Genomic DNA, 18,041 nt, shown 5'->3' with positions numbered 1-18,041 from the left:
ATTTGCTTTGAACGGAACACTCTCTTTAGAACACTTTCTTTAAGAAACTTGGAAATGATCTTTTCTCTTTGAACATTACTGAATATTTTGCCTTCTGGAAGCCAGCTGATCTTGTCACATCCACCATGGCCAAGGGGAAGAGGAATGTGTTCGGGAGACACAACAGCCCTCTTCGGAATAAAAAAAAAAAAAAAAAAAAAAAGGAATTACCATTTACCTAACTAGAAAAACGATCAAGAGTCCTGCAGCTGCTAGGTAGTTCATGATACGCTGCTAGCCTAAGTGGTGCTACTGGCTCTTCGTAGCAACTCATGCCACAATAAGAAGTGCTGGCTTAGGAGGATTCTTTCTAATCTTTTCTTGTGAGAAAATAATCATATATTACAAACATAGTTGTGAAAAGTTAAATATATTGGATATTGAAGACTAGAATTGGAAATAAATAGAATACAAAACGGACAGAAATGGGAAGATTTCTTTTGTCAAAGAGCATTAGTACCATAGCCTAAGACATGGTTGGCTGAGATCAACATCACACAACTAGTTAGCAGCAGGGCATTGCCAGCTTCCATTCTTGACTGTTAACTTCCATGCTGGTTCAGTGTTCTTTCTACCACGGCATAGTTAGAGAAAATGAATGAGATTGCTTCCTTGAAGAAAACTTAACCATTGCGAAAAACATTTATCCATGAGATAGTTTATTTTAAAATAAAATGTAATCACCGTAGCCTATGTTTGATTTCAGCCAACATCAATAAACTTAAGATAGCTAGAAGCATCCCATCAGTTGCTATTAATTAAGAATGGATGGATCAATTTACTGGAGTATAAAGAATCAATTTTAATAGATCACTTCTTTGGTCTGTTGAATGGCTTAAAACATGGTTTGTTCTTTCCTATTTATGTAAATGAGGATTTAGTAGTACATTCGCATTTACTTGGAAGAAAGAAGCCTCTGGCTATCAGAATATTCCACCCCTGTGACCTTCACCTATCCCCCTCTCTCCAACAATGCGCATGAAATTATGAGAATCACTTTACATTCAAGTTAGCTCTATAACATATTTTAAATACATTTGTATTTCAAGAACATGTTTTGTTCATTTTTTAAAGTTTTACTTTTTAAGTTTGCAAGTTGAAATTTAAGAACTAGAATTGTATATCTCCTGCTGTGGGCACTAATGTACATATGATATAATCTGATGCTTTTATAGTCTTGACCAAAGGTTTTTAAGTTTGGTAAAAAGCTGGCAAACATTACCAACTTTTGCCATAGCATGCTTGGCTCCCATGGCTTTCCCTGTTTCTCACCAGTTTGCGGTGTGATTACCCAGCCATTTCACAGAGTGGAACAATTATGGTGAACCTGGCTCAGTTAATGGAGCACGCTGAGATTAAGGAATAGCTATAACAAACCTTATTATTTGAATTTTTGCTCTAAATCTGGGAGTAGTTCTTGGCAGCTTTCATCTTGCTTGGGGCTGTGCTATCAAGCGTGGTGGTTTAAGTTTATTTAGTACTTCTACTCTTCTCTCTTTTGGTCCACAATGAAGAATGGCTTCTATCAGTAACACTAGAGTCGAGCATTTTTGTTTGTTTACCTTGTTTCCTTAGTGTTAATTTGGTTAAGAGAATAAAAAGCAGTTTGTCATCTTACCTGTGTTAATCTGGACATTTCCTTAGTTTTTGGACGATAAAGCTCTTTCCTCACTTCTCGAGAACTGTGCTGATGTAACCACTCTCCCTCAGAGAATAGAAGGTCTGTGGAGCTTTCATTATGTACACATAGGATGCATAGCCTCTACTAAGTGCCAGTTGGAAAAATATAACACTGGATGTGTACACACTGCTTTCCTTCTTCCTTTTAGGAAAGTACTCTACTTTCTTCAGATATTGTCCATGTTCAGACAGGAAATTGGAGTTTCTGCCTAAAATTCCAGTTAGACTTGTCAAGATATTTTTGACAGGCTGATTTCCTCTGGTTTGAAGAAGCAAGATGAGCACACCGAGTTCCAGGCTAAGATCTGGGCCATTGTGACTCTAAGAATGCTAAGCAATCAGAGACCAGAAAATAGATTCCATGATATCTGCTTAGAGATGAAGAAAAGCTTGGAGGAAGAACAACTGCAAGGGATTTCACTCTTCAAATTCTCTATTTATTCTTCTCTGTAGCTCAGCGGGTCATCATGGAAATAGCCAAAAACAATCAAATTATATTGAAACTTCCACCTGTTGACAAATACAGGACACCCAAAAATTATGACCTTCCTGAAGTTATGCATCACACCTTTGAGACTCTATCCAACCTTCACAAGCTGCTTCCAAATCATCTGATGAAGATACTTTATTCTTACAAGAGTGAACAGGACAAAAAAAAATGTAAGTCAGAAGAGAGTGGATGTGAACTCTTTTTTAGTAAGCATACACTTTATCTTGGTACAAGCTGCCTCTTCTTTTAGCCATGAGTAAGAACTTATTCTTTACATTACAGGTGTGCTCAGTTCTTGAGACCCATGGCTCTATCCATATAGGGACCCATGTTCTCAGAGCTTAAAGTGGAAATTAACCATGTATTGACTTCATCCTCACTTCTTCACATTCCTTTTATGAACCAAGATAGTTCTGTTACTCTTCTTTAGGCAAAGCATATTTGTGGAAAGATGGGAAATACTACTAAATTTACAATTTTATCTTTAGATTTGATTTTAAAAGAGATTAGTGAGAAAGAAAACTTCTCTGCTTCCCACCGCTCTAGCCTGACTTACACTCAGAAACTGGAAGTAAGCCTGGCAGTGTAGTAGGTTTATTTTTCTTACTTTGCCCACTCTTTCACTGGCTACTGTTAGGTTGAGAAGGGTTAGGATGAAAGGAACTGAAAAGCTTTTCCTCAACTGGTGAAATATCAGATTGTCATCTGTCATTCTGGCTCTCTGGGGGTGGCAGCTTTCAAAAGCTGACCTTTTCTTTCCTGGGGCATTCGTGCAGGTACTTTGATGATTTCCCATTACTGGAGGTCTCTCAATTCATAGCCTCCTGCTGACATTTCCCTTTCTCCATCTTCACCCCTCTACTCCTTTGGTATGTTACATTTCCATCCTATTTCAACAGAGATTGCTTTCACCCTTTGGACAAAGCCCTCTTAAGATTTTATTCAAAATGACTCAAAACCAGCTTCTTTCCATGGGGTTCATGTATAGCTCATGGAAAATTTGAACCCCTGTCCACCTTATCTTTACCCGATTGGTGAAAGTACAACTGGCTTCCAACACTGACCTCTTTTCTCTGTGGCCTATGGTCTTAGCCACTTTCCAGTGGACTTTTCCAGGTGTTAGGGGTTGAATCGTGTCTCCTAAAAAGATCTGTTGAAGTCCTAACCCCCAGTACTCCAAAACATAACCTTATTTGGAAATAGGGTACTTATTGAGGTACAGATATAATTAAGTTAAGATGAGGTCATACTGGAGTAGGGTGGGTTCTCAATCCAATATGACTGGTCCTTATAAGAAGACAAAGAGACACAGGGAGAAGTTGGCCATGTGACAATAGAGGCAGAGATTAAAATGATGCATCTGTCAGTCAAGGAACACTAGAAACTAAGAAGTAAGGAAGAATTTTCTCCTAGAGATTTCAGAGGGAACGTGGCCCTGATGAATTCTTGGTTTTGGAGTAGCAGCCTCCAGAACTGTGAGACAATAAATTTGTTGTTTTAAGCCACCCAGTTGGTGGTACTGTGTATGTTATGGCAGCCCTAGGAAACTAATAAATTAGGTGTTAGGGAATACAGCCCAGTACCTTCATTTGTCAGAGGGAGTGGAGATGGTACAGTACACAGCACTGCAACTACTCTGCCTAAAGAAATCTTCACATGCCTTAAAGCATGTTTACCATTTTCTAATATAGATAGGTATGTTGTACATATGTTGGTATCTGGCACCTACTGGATTTTTCTCAGACTGTAGCTTTAGGACAAAATAGAGCAGAAAAATTCATATTTTAACAACCCCTTACATATGCATGTCCTTCAACTTAGCAATTCCACTTCTAGTTAATGTCCTAGAGAAATACTTATACCTGTGCACACAGATGCATGAACAAAGTTGTGTGTTGAAGCATTATTTAGAATGGTGAAATAAACAGCTTAATGTCATTCAATAGCAGAATGGTTAAACTGATAAACCAATACTGTGGAATCTATTAAAAAGAAAGTTAACATTAAAATATCTACAAAATACACTGTAGAGTGTAAAATAAGTGCAAAATAAACAGTAAAATAAAAACAATGATTTTACTTATGCCAAAAGAAGACTGTATATTTATACATACAAATATGTATATAAATGCATAGAAGAGTTCTGAAAGAGAGACAACAAATTCAGGACAGTGGTTATCCTTGGAGAAAGGATAGAGCTTGGAGGACTTTCCCTTTGACTATGTGTATTTCTTTAAGTTGTTTGATTTTATTTAATCTAGTGGAAATCTTTCCATGTATTTTTTTGTAGTTAAAATGCAATTTTAAAATTGAAAATGCAGTGAGTGTTTACATGAGGTTGAAGAAGTGTTTTAACTTCTGTTCCCTTAGCCTTCCAGTGTAGACACTAATATATACTGATGCACCTTTAGCAACTGGCCATATTCCTGCTGTTTAAAAATACCACCCATACTGTTCTTGTGCCTTTATTTCCAAAGAATTTGGCTGCATTTATTCTCTTCTGTGGTTGGAGGCCAGTTTAAAGAGGTGCACAATACAGCTGAGGTGAATGGTATCTAGTGGGAAGAGATGTTGCCTCTGAGTCCCGAGTCTGTGTCTTGAAGGGCCTGTGCCTAAGACAGAGCCCAGTCATAGAGGGGGAACATTAGCTTTTGAGGCCCTGAATTCCTCACTAAAAGGCTGCTTCATTTCCAAAATGCCTTTTCCAAAATGTATAGTGATTGCCTTGAAGGTGCATCCTGAAGAGATGACCTTATTTCTCATACTTTCTTCTGTCAGATTATGAATTCAATAATGAATACCAGTGTTAGACTGCTACTGTGTCTAAAGCTCTTCTAGTAAAAATTTCATCTGACCTTGAAAATGGGTTTTATCCCTCATCTGCCACCTACCTCTTCATCTGCAGGGAAATTTTGCCTGTATTAGCCTGTATTTGTTACCCAGAGCCATTATAAGAAGAAAGAAAAAAGAACTAAAGAGTTATTGCTAAACTCTCAGATTTTTCTTTCACAATTTGAATAATAGTGAAGTTAAATCATAAAAACAACATAAAACTGAGAAACGAAATACACTATATGGATTTGGATATACCACTATCCAGATAATTATCTCCAAAACATTATAAGACTCTACAAGAGGTTCTCTTCCTCCTCCCACCCAGGCCCCAGCATAGCAATGTAAAGGGTAATGCCGAGATCTTTTTAGTACCAGCTTTGTGCTGTTTAATACGTTCTTCATACTAGTTTCCTAAATGACTGACTGGCGCCAAACCAAGTAGGAAATGGGAGGAAGTTTAAGGCATTTTTTGTTGTTGTTGTTTTTAATGCTTAAGAAGATACCTCTCTTGATTAATTCATTGTATCTCCCCCACCCAAATACTTTGGAAGTTTGCTTAACTGAATGGTGGGGACATACGGGGAGAGGCAGGGCAGGCAGGAAGAGTGGTTTCCACAGAGTTATTGAGCTTTAACAGATCAATGCGGCAACTCTAGAAGCAGAATGTGCTGTTCACATGTTGGCAGTCCGCTGATGGCCACCAAATCCATGACTTTTGTTTGTACATTGAAGATAGTTATGAGGTGCAAAAATAACAAATCACCTTAAAGCCCAAAGTTTTAAGTACATATTTTTACTGTCACTGGCAAATACACACACACACACACACACACACACACACACGCAGTGGCTTTTGTACTGATTTATATACCTCATCTATGACGATTTGTATTGTGATACCAATTCATCCATTCATTCGTCTGTCCGTGCATCCATCAGCTATGTAATGCATTCCACACATTAACATAAGAAATTTAAAAAACATTCAAGCAAATATAGTTGAATACCTCAAAAATTTTCTCTATAAATTGACAATCAATATTATTTTACTTCCAATAATTTTATGAGCTATCCCTTTGCTTATCATACTTTCAAAACCAGGAAACTTGCTTATAATTTCAAAAAAGATGGGCTGTAAGACCCAATTAAATATTCAGAGTGAGTTCTGAGTTTTCATCTCATTTTGGTGTGCAATACTAAATGTAATCAATCATACTAGAGAATATAAGAATTTGTAAATGTTATTCTCTCTAATTTATTTCTAGTTTCTTACAAAAACGATTTGAGGCGGTATACAATATTAAAATATGTATATACAACAAGACAATCAAAAAAATCATTTGAAGCCAAAAAAAATTTTTATTTTAACTGTATGTCACCAAATACCTGAATTGGGTTAATTAATTTAGTTGAATATTAAATTTAGCTATGAAATTCTGACAACCAAAGCAAACTATATTCTATTCTTATTGTTCAAGTGTGCCTGTGAGAGCTTCTGAGTGCTCAAGCTTAGTGATTACTGAGCTAATAAACTGCTGCTAAGAATAGTATGTGGGAGCTCTCTGAGCCAGGCCTTGACCACTAGCCAGGAGCCCCAGATTCCAGTCCTGTTCTTGACTCACTTAAAGTGGTTTAAGGGCCTCTAAGGATCAAGCTATTCATCAAGTCATTATATCATTTATTCAGATTGCTAAGCTATGGTCCCTTGAGCCAGTTTTTTGTCCTTTGGGGTCTCTGCCTATTACTCTGTCTGGGAAAAATCATCAGTGGTTCAGCATGAGAAATAATGGGGGCTGGACAAGTTCTGATCTAATTCCTATGTAGGGTCACCCCAAATCTCTCCAAGGCTCAACTTCCTTTCCTGCATTAGGTTTATGACAGCTCTAATACATCCAGATGGATTGCTGAACTTATAATGTAGTCTGCAAACTGGCTTGGGGTCTCAAATTGTTAACTGTTGGCAGAGATAAGAAGCTTATACTACAATATAAGTCAACTATGTCACTAACACACGATGTAGTTCAAGTGATTCTTTCCTTCCTCCTTCTCTCTCTTTCCTTTCTTTTCTTCCTTCCTTTTTTTTTGGTGGGAGGGAGGAATAGCAAGACTGTTTTGATGAAGACAGCAGTGTATCGAATTCCATTCTAACACAAGCTATTTGTCTCATTGCAGATGGGCAATTTGGTTAGGGGCCAGTTGAGGTCAATGGGAAGCAGTAGATGTGACATATATGCAAAATGTCATTAATATGTCTGAAAAGAAAAATAATTGTACAGTAACTTGCCGTTAGTTTAGAAATCATGTACAAATTGTACAAATAAACTTTACAGTGGTATGGGAACATCTGTTCATTTATTTATTCATTCATTCATTCATTCATTTGCTGTGCATCTATTAGATGTCTAGGACCAGATTAAGGTCTAAATGTTGCTCCATGATATTTTTGCCTTGATGGAATGGAAGAGCACAATAGCAATTATGAAGTGGTATAACTATTCTTTCTCACATTAATGCCATGTTAATCTTGCTATGAAAAAATGGAGAGGAACACTGAATTTCAGTAATGCTTATTCTATTGCTAGGTGAGAATTCTGAACTCTCTGGCTTAGAAAGGATCTTAGCCAGATGTCAATTTCCAAGGGAGGTTAATCTGACCCCAAAACCAAGCAGTATGCCACTGTGGAAAAGGAAAAACATCAATAATGCAAAAAATGGGTGGAAGAAATGCTACTTGTTGAATAAAAACATAAAGGATCCTCCAATGTCAACTATAGTTGTCAGGTAGGTGTCTAATTTTTGTCCTTTGTGGACATACTTAGAGATATATAGGGTGATCACAAACTCTCTTTACAGTTTAGTTAAAAAATGACAACATGGTCTTTGAGATAGACGAGCATAAAAATAAGCCTTGCTCTGTATAAAAGTACATGAACCTCATTTTCAAACACCCAAGCATCTGGAGGAGCCCTCATTGGGAGAAAACTTGTGGAGATTGGAGCAAGTATATGAGTCCTTCAAGGTTCATTCATGTTGTAGCATGTATACTTTTTAAGGCTGAATAATATTTCATTGCATATATATACCACATTTTGTTTCATTAATTCATCTGTCTATGGACTTTTGGGTTGCTTCCACCTTTTGACCTGACAATTGTGAATAGTGATAATATGTATAAGGGTATATAAATATCCGTTCAAGTGCTTACTTTCAATTCTTTTGAGTATATACTCAGAAATAAAATTCCTGGATCATATGATATTTCTATGTTTAATTTGCTTGAGTAACTGCCATACTGTTATCTACAGTGGCTGCACATTCTACATTTCCAGCAGCAACACACAAGAATTCCAGTTTTATTATAGATGTCTAACCAGTGTACTGGTTAAATAAATAAATTTATTTAAAAAATTTATTTTTAAATAAATTTATTTAAAAAAATACTTATTGCCCTAAAAAAAAAAAAAAAGAATTCCAAATCTTTCAATTCCTTGACAACATGTGTTGCTTTCTGGGTTTTTGTTTTCGATAATAGCCAATCTGATGCGTTTGATATAGTATCTTATTGTTTTGATTTGCATTTACCTAATCATTAGTGATGTTGATAATCTTTTCATGTGCTTATTGGCCATTTGTATATCTTCTTTTGATAAATGTGTATTCAAGTCCTTTGCCCATTTTTTGTCTTGAGTTATTTGTTTTATGTTGTTGACCTGCAGGTATTCATTATATATTCTGGATATTAATCCTTTATCAGATATATGATTTACAAATATTTTTTCCTATTCTGTGGATTTTCATTTTGTTGATAGTTTCTTTCAGTGAACAAAAGTTTAAAATTTTTGATGAATTCCCATTTATCTATTTTCTTCTTTTATTGCTTCTGGTGTCATATCTAAAAAAATCATTGCTAAATCCAATGTCATGAAGTTTTTCCCTGATGTTTTTTGCCAAGAATTTTATACTGTTAGCTCTTATGTTTAGGTCTTTGCTCCAATTTGAGTTAATTTTTGTATATGGTGTAAAGTAAGAGTCTAACTTTGTTCTTTTGCGTGTGGATGTCCAATTTTCCTAGCATCGCTTATGGAGAAGACCATCCTTTTCTTATTAAAGAGTCTTGGCACCTTTGTTGAAATCATTTGATTATATATGCAAAGGTTTATTTTGAGTTCTCTATTCTATTCCATTGGTTTATAGGTGTGCCCTTATGCCAGTACCACACTGTTTTGATTACTGTAGCTTTGCAGTAAGTTTTGAAATTAGGAAGTGTGTCTGTCAACTTTTTTTAAAGAATGTTCTGGCTAGTCAGGATTCCTTGAAATTCCATATAAATTTTGGATAACTTCTAATATTTCTGCAAAAAAGAAAACATCATGAGGATTTTTATAGAAATTGCATTGAATCTGTAGATCACTTTGGGTGGTCTTAATATCTCAACACTATTAACCTTTCCAACCATGAACGTGGGATAGCTTTCTATTTATTTATGCCTTATTTAATTCTTTTCAGTAATGTTTTGTAGTTTTCATTGTACAAATCTTTTGTCTCCTTGGTTAAATCTATTCCTGAGTATATTCTTTTTGAGGTTATTGTAAATGGAATGTTTTTCTCAATTCTCTTTTCAAGTTGTTCATTGCTACTATATGGAAATGCAACTGATTTTTGTGTGTAGATTTTTGCATCCTACATTTTGATAAATTTATTAGTTCTATAAATTTTGGTGGAATCTTTAGGATTTTCTGTATGCAAGATTGTGTTGCCTACAAACAGATAATTTTACTTCTTCCTTTCCAATTTGAACGTCTTTTATTTTCTTGCCTAATTTTTTTGGATAGAACTTCTAGTATGTTGAATGGAAGTGATGAATGCAGACATCCTTGTCTTGTTTCTGATCTTAGAAGGAAAGGTGTCAGTCGTGGAAAGATGTCATCTTTTAGGGTGCTTATCGCTAGTGTTTTCTGATTGTTCTGGTGAGAAATGCACTCACAGAAACCTTTCAGTAAATATATTTAAAGTTCCAGGAGTGATATGGCCCAAATGTTTCTGCATGACATGGCTGGCCTTGGAATGGTTGGTCACTGACCTTCCCCTCTGAATTCCCCTCTAGAATTAACATTCACTGATAATGTTCTGAATCAGATTTTTAAAAATTGTTTAAAAAGTAGGTTTTTCATATATGGCCTACATTATGTTGAGGTAGTTTTCTTTTATTTCTAGTTTGTTTAGGGTGTTTATCATAAAATGATTTTGAATTTTGTCAAATGCTTTTTCTGTATCAATTGAGATTATAGTGTGTTTTTTTTTCTATTAATGTGGTATATTACATTGATTGATATTCATATGCTAAACTATGCTTGCATTCCAGAAAAAGAATCTTTCTTGGTCATAGTATATAATTCTTTTAATATGCTGTTGTATTTGGGTTTGCTGGTTTTTGTTGAGAGTTTTACATCAATATTAATAACAGTATCTGTAGTTTTATATTTTTATTTAGTGTTTTATTTAGAATTTATATTTTTATTTAGTATCTTTGTCTGGCTTTGGTATCAGGGTAATGTTGGCTTCAAAGGATGAGTTAGGAAGTATTCCCTTCTCTTCAATTGTGTGGTAGAGTTTGAAAAGAATTGGTGTTAATTCTTCTTTATTATTATTTTTGTAATTAATTAATTTATTTATTTTATGGTGACATTGTTTAACAAAATCCAATGAGTTTCAGCTGTACACTTTAACAGTAACCACTAGTCTGGTAACCACTAGCCTATAGTCCACGTCTATGAATCTGTTTGTCCTGTTCAGTTGTTGCTTTTAGTTTTATATGTCACATATAAGTGATATCATGTAAATTTCAACTTTTTCTGTCTGGCTTATTTCACGTAGCATGATTCTCTCAAAATCCAACCATGTTGTTGCAAATGGCAGTATTTCATCTCTTCTTATGGTTGAGTAATATTCCATTGTATATATGTACCACAGTTTCTTTAGCCAATCATCTGTCATAAGTAGCTTCCATGTCCTGGCCACTGTGAATAATGCTGCTATGAACATGAGTGTGCAAATATCTTTTTGGATATGAGTTTTCAAGTCTTTGGGGAAAATACCCAGTAGAGGGATTGCTGGGTCATATGGTAGATTAATTCTTAGATTTTTGAGGAAACTACATAATGCTTCCCACAGTGGCTGTACCAATTTGCAGTCCCACCAGCAGTGTTTGAGGGTTCTTTTATCTCCACATCCTTTCCAACATTTGTTATTACTTGTGCTGTTGATTATAGCTATTCTAACAGGTGTGAAGTGGTATCTCATTATGGTTTTGATTTGCATTTCCCTAATAGCTAGTGATGTTGAGCATCTTTTCAAATATTTGTTGGCCATTTGTATGTCCTCTAGGGAGAAGTGTCTTCTGCCCATTTTTTGATTGGATCATTTGGGGTTTTTTTTGGTTGTTGTTATTGAATTGTATGAGTTCTTTGTATATTTTGGATAATATCAGAGGCATTGCTTGCAAATATATTTTCCTATTCAGATGATTGTCTCTTTACCTTGTTGATGGTTTTTTTTGATGAGCAGATGCTTCTTAGTTTAAGGTAGTCCCATTAATTTATTTCAGCTTTTTCTTCCCTTGCTTTTGAAGCCAAATTCATAAAATCTTCTTTAAGTCCAAGGTCTTTGAGTTTAGTTCCTATGTTTTCTTTTATGCATTTAATTGTTAGGTCTTATATTCAGGTCCTTAATCTATTTTGAGTTAATTTTGGTGTGTGGTGATAGACAACAGTCTAATTTCATTCTTTTACATGTGGCTTTCCAGTTTTCCCGGCACCATTTATTGAAGAGGCTTTCCTTACTCCACTGTATATTTTTGGCTTTTTTGTCGAAAATTATTTGCCCACATAAATATGGGTTTACTTCTGGACTCGTGATTCTGTTCCACTGGTTCGTGTGTCTATTTTGCTGCCAATACCATGCCATTTTGATTACTGCCGCTTTGTAGTATAATTTGAAGTTAGGCAGCATGATGCCTCCAGCTTTGTTCTTTTTTCTCAGGATGGCTTTGGCAATTCAGGGTCTTTTGCACTTCCATACAATTCTGATGATTTTTTGTTATATTTCTTTAAAAAATGCCAATAGAATTTTGATGGGGATTGCATTAAATCAATATAATGTTTTAGGTAATATGGACATTTTAACTATGTTGATTCTTCCAATCCAAGAACTAGGAATATCTTTCTATTTCTTTGTAACTTCTTCGATTTCTTTTAATAGGATCTTGTAGTTTTCATTATATAGTTCCTTCACATGTTTTGTTAAATTTATTCCTAGGTATTTTACTCTTTTTGTCGCAATTGCAAAAGGAGTTATTTTTTCTACTTCTTTTTCTGACACTTCATTATGAGAGCATAGGAATGCTATGGATTTTTGAACATTGATTTTGTATCCAAAAACTTTACAGTATTTGTTTATTGTTTCTAGTAGTGTTTTTGTAGAGTCTTTAGGGTTTTCTATATGGAGAATCATGTCATCTGCAAATAGAGACAGTTCGACTTCTTCATTTCCTATTTGGACGCCTTTTATATATTTCTCTTATCTGATTGCATTTGCGAGGACCTCCAATGTTGTAATAGTGGACAGCCTTGTCTTGTTCCTGATCTTAGAGGGAAGGTTTTTTGTTTTTCACCATTACGTATAATGTTGGCTGAGTGTTTGTAATATATGGCCTTTATTATGTTAAGGTACTTTCCTTCTAATCGATTTTGTTAAGTGTTTTGATCATAAATGAATGCTGTATCTTGTTGAAAGCTTTTTCTGCATTTATTGATACAATCATATGATTTTTATTTTTTAATTTGTTTATGTGGTGTATCACATTAATCAATTTGTGTGTGTTGAACCATCCCTGTGCCTTTGGGATGAAGCCCACTTGATCGTGGCGTATCATCTCTTTAATAGGTAGCTGTATTCAGTTTGCTAGTATCTTATTTAGGAATTTTGCATCTGTGTTCATGAGAGATGTTGGTCAGTAGTTTTCTTTTGTGTGTGTGTTATCTTTATCAGGTTTGGGTGTCAGGGTAATATTAGCCTCATAAAATGAGTTGGGAAGTATTGCCTCTTCTCTGACTTTTTGGAAGAGTTTGAGGAGAATAGGTATTAAATCTTCTCTGAATGTTTGGTAGAATTCACTGGTGAAGCCATCTGGTCCTGGACTTTTACTTTTTGGTAGGTTTTTGATGATTGTTTCAATTTCCATACTGCTGATCGTTCTATTTAGATTTTCCAGTTCTTCTTGATTTAATCTAGGAAGGTTGTATCTTTCTAAGTACTGCTCCGTTTTTTCTTGGTTATTAAATTTGGTGTTATACACTTTTTCATAGCATTCTTGTATAATCCTTTGTATTTCTGTGGTGTCAGTCATAATTTCTCCTCTTTCATCCCTGATTTTGTTTACTTGTGTTCTTTCTCTTTTTTCTTTAGTGAGTGTAGCCAGGGGTTTGTCGATTTTATTAACCTTCTCAAAGAACCAGCTCTTTGTTGCTTTTATTTTTTTCTATTTTTTTTGTTTGTTTTCAATTTCATTTATTTTTTCTGTACTTTTGATTATTTATCTCCTACTGACTTTAGGCTTCATTTGTTCTTTCTTTTCTAGTTTTTCAAGATGAAGTGTTTGGTTGTTTATTTGGACTCGTTCTTGTTTTTGGAGATAGGCCTGTAATGATATGAACTTTCTTCTTATGACCGCTTTTGCTATGTTATACTATCATTATCATTTGTTTCTATGTATCTCTTGATCTCTCTTTTTATTTCTTCTCTGACCCAGTTATTCTTCAGTAGCATGTTGTTTAACCTCCATGTATTTGTGGTTCTTCCTGCTTTCTTTTTGCAGTTGATCTCTAGTTTCAAAGCATTATGATCAGAGAATATGGTTGGTATGATTTCAACCCTCTTATATTTGTCAAGGCTATCTCTGTGTCCCCTTGAGAATGTTCCATGTGTAGAGAAGAATGTATAAGAAGCTGTTTTGGGATGAAAGGCTCTGTAAATGTCACTTATGTCTAGTGGTCTAATGTGTCATTTAAGGATGTTATTTCTTTATTGATTTTCTGTTTGGATGATCTGTCCATATTCGACAACGAGGTATTTAGATCCCCTACTACGATAGTGTTTTGGTCTGTTTCTCCTTTTAGTTCTGTTAATAATTGCTTTACATATTTTGAGGCTCCCTGAATGAAAGCATAGATATTAAATGTTATGTCTTCTTGGTGCATGATTTCCTTTATCATTGTGCAGTGTCTCTCAGTATCTTTCTTTATCTTTTTTATTTTGAAGTCTGTTTTGTCAGATATTAGTAGCACTACTCTCACTTTGTCTGAATACCGTTTGCTTGAAATATCATTTTCCACCTTTTCGCTTTGAGTCTATATTTGTCTTTAGAACTGAAATGTGTCTCTTGTAGGCAGCATATGGTTGGGTTTTGTTTTTTGATCCATCCTGCAACTCTATGCCTTTTTATTGGTGAGTTCAATCTATTTACATTTAGGATGATTATTGAAATATGAGGTCTTCTTAGAGCCATTTTATATTTTGCTTTCTGGTAGCTTGGTGTTTCCATTGCTTCCTTGTACTTGTGTTTCTATTTTTTATTTTGTTTGGCTTTTGTGAGTTTTCCCTCTGATACTTCTTATTTTATGTTATATACTTCAGTTTTACATCTTTGGTGTGTGGTTACCATTATGAATATGAAAAAGATAGTTATATATATACAATTGTCCATTTTCTTTTGCACGTGACTTTTCTCTATTCCCCTTTGGGAATTTGGATCTTTGAATCCTTTCCTTTTTAGTCATTGTTGTCTCAATTTGTCCCAATGTATACTGAACATTACTATCTTGCTATAGAAATTCTCTTCTTAATGTTTAAGTTTATAATGCCCTGTTCTTAGTAAGAGTTGCACTCCTCTGCTTCGATCTGCCTGCTAGTCACCTATAGCTACGTATTTTTTTTTTAAATTTTGTTTTAGGTGAGTTGACCCCTTTCAGTATTTCCTGTAGTGTATGCCTCATACTGGACAATTTCCTCATTTTTTGTATGTCTGGAAAGGTCTTTATTTCTCCTTCATATCTAAAGGAGAGCTTAGCTGGATACATTATTCTAGGCTGGTAGTTCCTTTCTCTTAATAGTTTAAATATTTCATTCTATTCCTTTCTGGCTTGTAAGGTTTACTGAGAAGTCTGACAATAATCTAATGCGTTTTCCTTTGTAAGTTACTGTCTTCTTATCCCTGGCTGCCCTGAGAATTCTTTCTTTGTCATTGATTTTTGATAATTTTAATACAATGTGTCTTGGTGAAGGCCTTTTTGGGTTGAGATAATTGGATGTTCTGTTGAATTTTTGAATTTCGAGCTCCAGCTCATTTCTTAGATTTGGGAAATTCTCGTCAACTTTTTGTCTGAAAATGCTTTCTTGTCCTTGCTCCTTTTCCTTGCTTTTGGTAATGCCCATTATTCTTATGTTTCCTCTCCCAATAGTGTTAGTTTTTTCAGAAATACCATCCTGAATTCTCTGCTATTTAAGTCACATATTTCTATGTCTGTATGCTTATTTTCTGAAGATTTTTCTCTTTTTTTCTGAGATGCCTTGTCACCTTGGTTATTCATGGTGTTTAATAAACTATATCTCTGCCTGGGCATTAATGGAAGTGTATTCTGCTGTTTTTCCAGAAAGAATATTTATTATATAAAGGTCTTGCTTTAGCCCGTTGCAAAGAAGTCGCTTTTCTTTTGTTTTCCAGTAGGTGGCATCTTATCCTCTTGGATCTCTGCTTTATATGAAGCCTAAATAATTCCTTTTTATTTTCTTGTTGATATTTAATCAACAGTCTCAGTTCCTGTCAGTGTTAGTAACAGTTTCGGTAGTGTTTGCTCAGATTCTCCTGGGGTTCCGCGGTGATCGGTCTCAGAAAGTATCGGGGGAGGGTCCCTCTGGGTTGGGGGATGGGGACTGTGGCTCAGCCTCAGTTTTGCAACTGCAGCTGGTAAAAATCAACTGTTGTTTCTCTGCCATCTTTTTTCTCTGCTTTTTGCCTTGATGACTTATCCCTGCCACTGGCCTCGTGGAGCTCACAGCACTCCTAGACAGGGCTATTCAGGGAATTTGTTGCACCTGCTCCCCTCCCTCTCCTCCTACAGGGAGTTCCAGCTGCAAACTTCTTTATTTCTCCCTGTCCACTGCCGGACACCTAGGGTTCTGACCTGTGGTATCTCTTATGCGCAGATTCCATGATCAGATGTGCTCGTGTGCAGTTTGGGTTTTTTGTTGTTATTGTTGTTGAGTTTTAGATGTTCAGTTTATTGTTGTTTCAATGGAGAGATCTGGGGACATCTCTCACTCTGCCATGTTATTCAAACTTATTAATTCTTCTTTAAATGTTTTGTACAATTCACCAGTGAAGCCAACTGATCTGGGGCTTTGTGGAGGGAAGTTTTTGATTTTGATTCAATCTCCTTACTAATTATAGTTCTATTCAGGTTTTCCATTTTTTTGTGATTCAGTTTTTGTAGTGTTTTTGTCTAGAAATTTGTCCGTGTCATTGGCATTTGGGAGAAATGAGGGCCTGAAACTTCCTAGAGTCCCATCTTACTGATGTCAATCTGCTTATTTATCTTTTCCCAATATTTTCTTCTCTGTTTTTCATATTGTTTAATCTCTATTGATTTATATTCTAGGTTCCTTGATTCCTACCTTCATTATTGCGTCTGCTAGTAACTCCCTTCAGAGAGTTTTTTTTTAATTTCAGATTTTCAGTTCTAATTGTTTTTATTTTGCTCTCTTTTTGTAGTTAGTGTTTCTCTGCTGAGAATTTATGTAGTTTTAATCATTTCAAGTGTGTTTTTAAATTAAATTTATTGAGGTAGTATTAATAACAGATACATTTCAGGTGTATAACATTATAGTTCAATATCTGTGCTCACTATCAAAAGTCTACTTTCCTTTTATTACCATATATTTTACCCCATTTATTCAATTCACATAGCCATTCCCCTCTGGTAGTTATCATTCTATTGTCAGTATCTATGAGTTTGTGTTTGTTTGTTTTGTTCATTGTTATTTTTTGTTTTACGTTCCATAAACAAGTAAAATCATACTGTTTTTGTCTTTTTCAGTCTGACTTATTTCACTTAGTCTAATATACTCAAAATCTATCCATATTGTTACAAATGGCAGTATTTCATCTTTTTTATGGCTGAATGGTATTCCTTTATATATATTACATCTTCCTTATCCATTCAGCCTTCTGTGGACACTTAGATTGTTTCCATTTCTTGGCTATTGTAAATAATGTTGCGATGAACATAAGGGTACGTATATCTTTATGAATTAGTGTTTTCATATTTCTAGGTAAATACCCAGAAGAGGAATTGCTGGGTAATATGGTAGTTCTATTCTTAATTTTTAAAGGAACCTCCACACTGTTTTCCAAAGTGGCTGCACTAATTTATATTCCCAACAGTGTATGAGAGTTTCCTTTTCTCACCATATTCTCCAAGACTTATTTCTTGTCTTTTTGATAATAGCTATTCTAACAGGTATGACATGATATCTTACTGTGGTTTTGATGTTACATTTCCCTAATAACTAGCGATGTTGGACATCTTTACACATGCCTATTTGCCATTTGTATGCTTCTCTGGAAAAATATCTATTCAGATTTGCTGCCCATTTTTAATCAGATTGTTTTTTGTTGTTGTTCAGTTGTATGAGTTTTTAATATATTTTGGATATTAACTCCTTTTCAAAGTATCGTTTGCAAATAATTTCTCCAATTCCGTTGGTTGCTTTTTGTTTTGTTGATGGTTTCTTTAGCTGTTCAGAAGATTTTTAGTTTGATATAGTCTCACTTATTTATTTTTGCTTTTGTTTCCCTTGGAGTCAAATTCACAAAACACCTCTGAGATCAATGTCTGGAAGCTTCATGCCTATGTTTTCTTCTATGTATTTTATTGTTTCACAT

The 18,041-nt window shown here is 34.9% G+C and overlaps 1 protein-coding gene across 1 annotated transcript in view; it reads left to right on the top strand.

Annotated features, from left to right (window-relative positions):
* The first annotated feature begins 2,186 nt into the window (after positions 1 to 2,186).
* Positions 2,187 to 18,041, top strand: part of LOC120607738 (uncharacterized protein C6orf201 homolog) — a 24,132-nt gene continuing 8,277 nt past the window's right edge. Inside the window, exons 1-2 of the mRNA XM_039869495.1 lie at positions 2,187 to 2,379; positions 7,627 to 7,825. Of these exons, the coding sequence (XP_039725429.1) occupies positions 2,187 to 2,379; positions 7,627 to 7,825 (392 nt within the window). The remainder of the gene's footprint in view (positions 2,380 to 7,626; positions 7,826 to 18,041) is intronic.

The sequence above is a fragment of the Pteropus medius genome, unplaced genomic scaffold (assembly GCF_902729225.1).
Source record: "Pteropus medius unplaced genomic scaffold, Ma_sr-lr_union100, whole genome shotgun sequence".
NCBI classification, from domain to species: Eukaryota; Metazoa; Chordata; class Mammalia; order Chiroptera; family Pteropodidae; genus Pteropus; species Pteropus medius.
Note: the sequence above shows the minus strand (reverse complement) of the source record. Positions and strands in the feature narration are given on the sequence as shown.